Genomic DNA, 4,105 nt, shown 5'->3' on the forward strand with positions numbered 1-4,105 from the left:
GCTGACAAGTGCTGAGGTGTCAACACAAAGCTCTTATTGTAGAATTAAGACAATGAAAACAGGGCTAGGGAAAAGGCTGCCATACAGCACCCCCAATAGCTGGGCAAGAGGAGAGAAAAAGAGTGCTGCTACAGGCTTTTCATTTTAATGCTAAGTAAGAAGGTCTGTTTTAGGCTTCAGTCATCTCTACATTGGCCATTTTTAATACTCAGTTATGCTGGTTCCAGGAAAAAAAAAAGTCCCATAACAGCACTGTGCAGCTTTATTAAGTCACTCAGTTACAGCAGTATTTTATAAGACTGGGACAGAGTCAGATTTTGAAGTGGAACATATTCAGCATGGAACAGTATTACTACATATTCCTTTCACAAACATGTTTTTTTACAGAGCTGATACAGTACTAGCAAAAAAAAAAAAAAAAGTCAACCTGGGCACAAGTGCCCTGGAGTAGAAAAGGATGCAACAAGATAGCTACACTGGAAAGACAACACTTTAGAAAAAAAGTGAAACATGTAGAGTCTCCCCTTTTGTCCCCAAAGCAAGTGTACAGTTTGGATCTACCTTTACAGTTCTACATCAGTTTTCTAGAAACTTAACAGAAAAAAAGAAGAAAAACCACTGGCCAGTACAGTCTTTGGATATTTAGGGGAGGGGGAGAGTTAGTTTCCAGAATGAAGTCAGTCGGTTTCACCTTCACCGGGGTCTTTGCCTTCTTTGTTCTTTCGCACTTCTTCAACGTGCTTGTCCTGAAAAAGGTGACAGAGTCCACTAAATAAACCAAGTCTATGTTTGCATTGGGACTTATCTCCATATTGGCATCATATACTGTGTCCTCCAAACCCCATTTTTAGCTTCTTAACCCCCACCCCAGCTAACTAGCGTACACTGAACTCTTCTACTACAGGACGTTGCTTTAGAAAAAAGGAAGAAATCAAAGCTTCCCCAGGCCCCTTCTCCCTGAGCATGGATTTCCATGAGGTCTTTTGTAGGTTTAATAGACTTTAGTCTATTAAACCGACACCCGAGTGTGCCTGCCTATTCCAGCAACCCCCCCACTCAGTCGTTAGCTAGTTAGCATAGTAAGAGCATTTTCAAGTTCTCTTCCCAGATGGGAATTGGAACTCTACACCTACTTTCTCCCTCAAGCGCTCCAGTTTAGCAGCCATTTGTGCCTCTCGGTTTTCTTTGTTAGCTTCCATTTTGTGGGTCAGCTTCTCTTCTGCCATTTTGCTGAAATTATTATTTTCTTCAATTGCTTTCTGAAGCACCTCTTTTTCATGCTCTCGTTTCTCAGCTAGCTGCTTCAAGACTTCTGCTTCATGAGACTAACAAAATAGACCATGCACGTTTAGACATAGGAGAGATGAACTATATAAATACTTACACTCGGGCAGCTTCTACACTGAAGAGAAGAGATTTTAGGCTACATTCTTGAGCAAAAACAGTCATTCAGCATGCATCAGACATGCATGTTAAATGATGTCGTTACATCTGACTACACAGGGAAATAAGTCGCTGCAGCTAAATGCAAGAACTTAGCTGGACAGTTCCCTGGAAGTGCAAGAACGTGGGCTAGCCCCAGTTAAGTCTCCCCTATAATAAATCTTTGTCCTCAAAAAGGAGAGAATAAGAGAGAGAGATTACTGTTTTAGTGCAAACCCAGAAACATTAGAGATTGTACAAAGTCAGTGTGCCTATATCAAGTAGCATATGGAGTTCTGACACCCTCAGTTCTAACCGAGTACTTGAGGTCATGTCGCAGCAAAGCAGCTTGCTGCCAAACAGGACTTTTAGTCAACTCTCTACCCACAGACAGAGCTGTCAGTTTTCCTGGGAGGACTCTCAGTATAAACTTTCAGTCTCTTGAAGTCGTATTAATACTCCTTGCTAAATATTTTCCCCTCCCACTTTCAAATGACCATGTAAACAGTGCACAGGTTTCACTGAAGTAGTTTAACAGAGTAAAACCCTCAGAAGCTCTACTGGAAGTCATTTAAATTAACATCCTTTGCATCTGTACCACTCTTAGTGGGGAGGGGAGAGAAGAAGCAGTAACTTGTTTTCCTGAACTGAAATTTGCTCCACTCCACTGGCATCCCTAGATGCAGAGTACCATCAGCAAACAAGCCAGCTTGCCTACTGAAAGCTACGGTTATGTTGCATCTACCTTGCGTCTCTCTTCTGCAGCTTCCAATTTCTTCTGAATTTCTTCCAGCGAGACATCCTTCTTTTTCGGAGGGGAGAGAGGAAATTCCGGGACTGCTTCTTTTGAACGAGGGCTGAGTATCAGCTCAAATGCCTGGCCAGAGGCACGCTTTTCAAGCTCTTTCACCTGAATGTCTAGGAAAGGGACATGGAACTGAGCCAATCACTGACTTAACTTCAGTTAAGCCATGGACAAGCATGCAGTGCATGAGTACAATGAAACAAAGCAGACAGCATTTAAACAGAGGGGGTAAGCCTGTTTAAAGCAGCAGTGAGATCCAACAGCAGGTTAAATACCTTGTTTTCTAACTTGAACAGTAAAGTCCCTTGCACGTGAACTTAGAAGGATTATTTTTTAGCATGGCAAGACTTATTCTTATTCTACCCCTGGAGAAAGCTGAAAAAACAAAAAAGTTAAACAGACCTGCCCAGGGTTTTAGAGCAAGACTGGGCTTGATTACACTCCTGAGCCCCTGCACAATAGAGCAACCAACTGGCTAACTTTTCTTCCATGATTTCATTCTTTATAGAATGAATAAATGAATATATATTTCATTAAGAACCAAGCGTTCTGTTCTTACCCTGTGAACAGGTAAGTCTGTTCTCCAAGATTCATAAAGCAGCAGTGCTAGGGCACCAGCTTTGTTCACTACATCTACATTACAGTGATTGCTTTCACTAACCAAACAGATGGCAAACAGATGAATGGAAAGCCACGTGCTAACAGATGCAGCTAGCCCAACTCGAAACGTTTCTTCCCCCCCGCCATATAAACATATGGAATTTTAAACATCTTCTCCACAGCAGCACAACACAGGAGGACACTTAAACACCACTCGGTAAACTGACCACGATTACACACTAATGAATCCGACACAGAACGTACCTGCTGAAGTAGCCATGTCCGAGACGGTGGACACCACAAGCCTGCTCCGCAAGATCTCCAGCCAGCTGGACCTCCAACTAACAAAACAGAGATTATGTCTTTGACAAAAGAAAAATCATTACAAAAAGAGACTGCTTTCCATGGTCGGCTGGGTATCTGGATGGGAGTCATAATAAGTAGGAGAGCACGTGAAAGACCGCTGCAGAGATGTGGCTCCAGCATTTAACAGTGCTGCTCAAGCCAGGTGGTCCCTGAACACTGTCAGGCCTTGTTCGTTAGAAGAAATCTCTTTCAGCCACAAAGACTCTTCTAGACCAAGCAAGCAAACAACTCCCCCCATCCAAAAAAAATGCCCCCTTGACTTTTTCTAAATGATTAAGTACATTTTATATTTTAAGGGTGCGTGGTGAGGGGAGAAGAATAGCTTGGTCCAAGACAAGTGGATTCAGGACATTTACACTGCATACATTTGAAGCCTCAACAAAATGAGGATGCATCTAGTCTTACAAATAAATAAATAAAATTAAATTAAATAATAATAAAAACAATCAAAAAGCTATTTTAAATAGTATTTAGTCTGCACCGATGGGGTATATTGGGTCTTTCCACCTCGCCCCTTTATGATGGTCAAGTATGCATCTACCTCCAGTCCAGGCTGCATTATAGCACGCCTGCAGATCAGTCATTGTCTTTGAAAAAAAATAATAATTCGACACCCCATACCTTTCCAGCCCCAGGGCCGCAGCACTGGAAGGAGGGAGGCTGATGTTCACACCCCCATTTTAGAGATAGGAATAATAGAGGCGGCAGAGATCTCCGGGGGAGGGGGGAGAAGGGGGTGGAGCCAGCTCTACCCAACCCCTACTGGCTGAACCGCAAGGGCCGTCCAGCCAATGAGAACGCAGCCGCCCCGCCCCCCGCCCGAATTCAAACAGCAGTTGAGCGCGCGCGCGGCTGGGGGGCGGGGCCAACGGCAGCATCCGGGCACCTGCGTCCCCCTCGCCCGCTTCACCA

At 43.8% G+C, this 4,105-nt stretch overlaps 1 protein-coding gene across 1 annotated transcript; it reads right to left on the reverse strand.

The window, feature by feature from the left end:
- Nucleotides 1-239: 239 nt before the first annotated feature.
- Nucleotides 240-3,194, reverse strand: STMN1 (stathmin 1). Its single transcript, XM_019512450.1, has 4 exons — nt 3,095-3,194; nt 2,168-2,340; nt 1,134-1,325; nt 240-746 (listed from the first exon to the last, which is right to left on the reverse strand). Exons 1-4 carry the CDS (start codon nt 3,105-3,107, stop codon nt 678-680), a joined length of 447 nt encoding a protein of 148 aa, XP_019367995.1. The 5' UTR covers nt 3,108-3,194; the 3' UTR covers nt 240-677.
- Between the last annotated feature and the right edge of the window lie 911 nt (nt 3,195-4,105).

The sequence above is a fragment of the Gavialis gangeticus genome, unplaced genomic scaffold (assembly GCF_001723915.1).
Source record: "Gavialis gangeticus isolate Ggan-Ray unplaced genomic scaffold, GavGan_comp1, whole genome shotgun sequence".
Lineage (NCBI taxonomy): Eukaryota > Metazoa > Chordata > Crocodylia > Gavialidae > Gavialis > Gavialis gangeticus.

What these genes read in the sequence shown, in the direction of transcription:
- STMN1 (XM_019512450.1), bottom strand. An exon ending in CTGCAGAAGAGAGACGCAAG is followed by an intron (nt 1,326 to 2,167) that starts GTAGATGCAACA and finishes CTATTTTGTTAG; the next exon opens with TCTCATGAAGCAGAAGTCTT. An exon ending in TGGAGCGCTTGAGGGAGAAA is followed by an intron (nt 747 to 1,133) that starts GTAGGTGTAGAG and finishes CACCTTTTTCAG; the next exon opens with GACAAGCACGTTGAAGAAGT.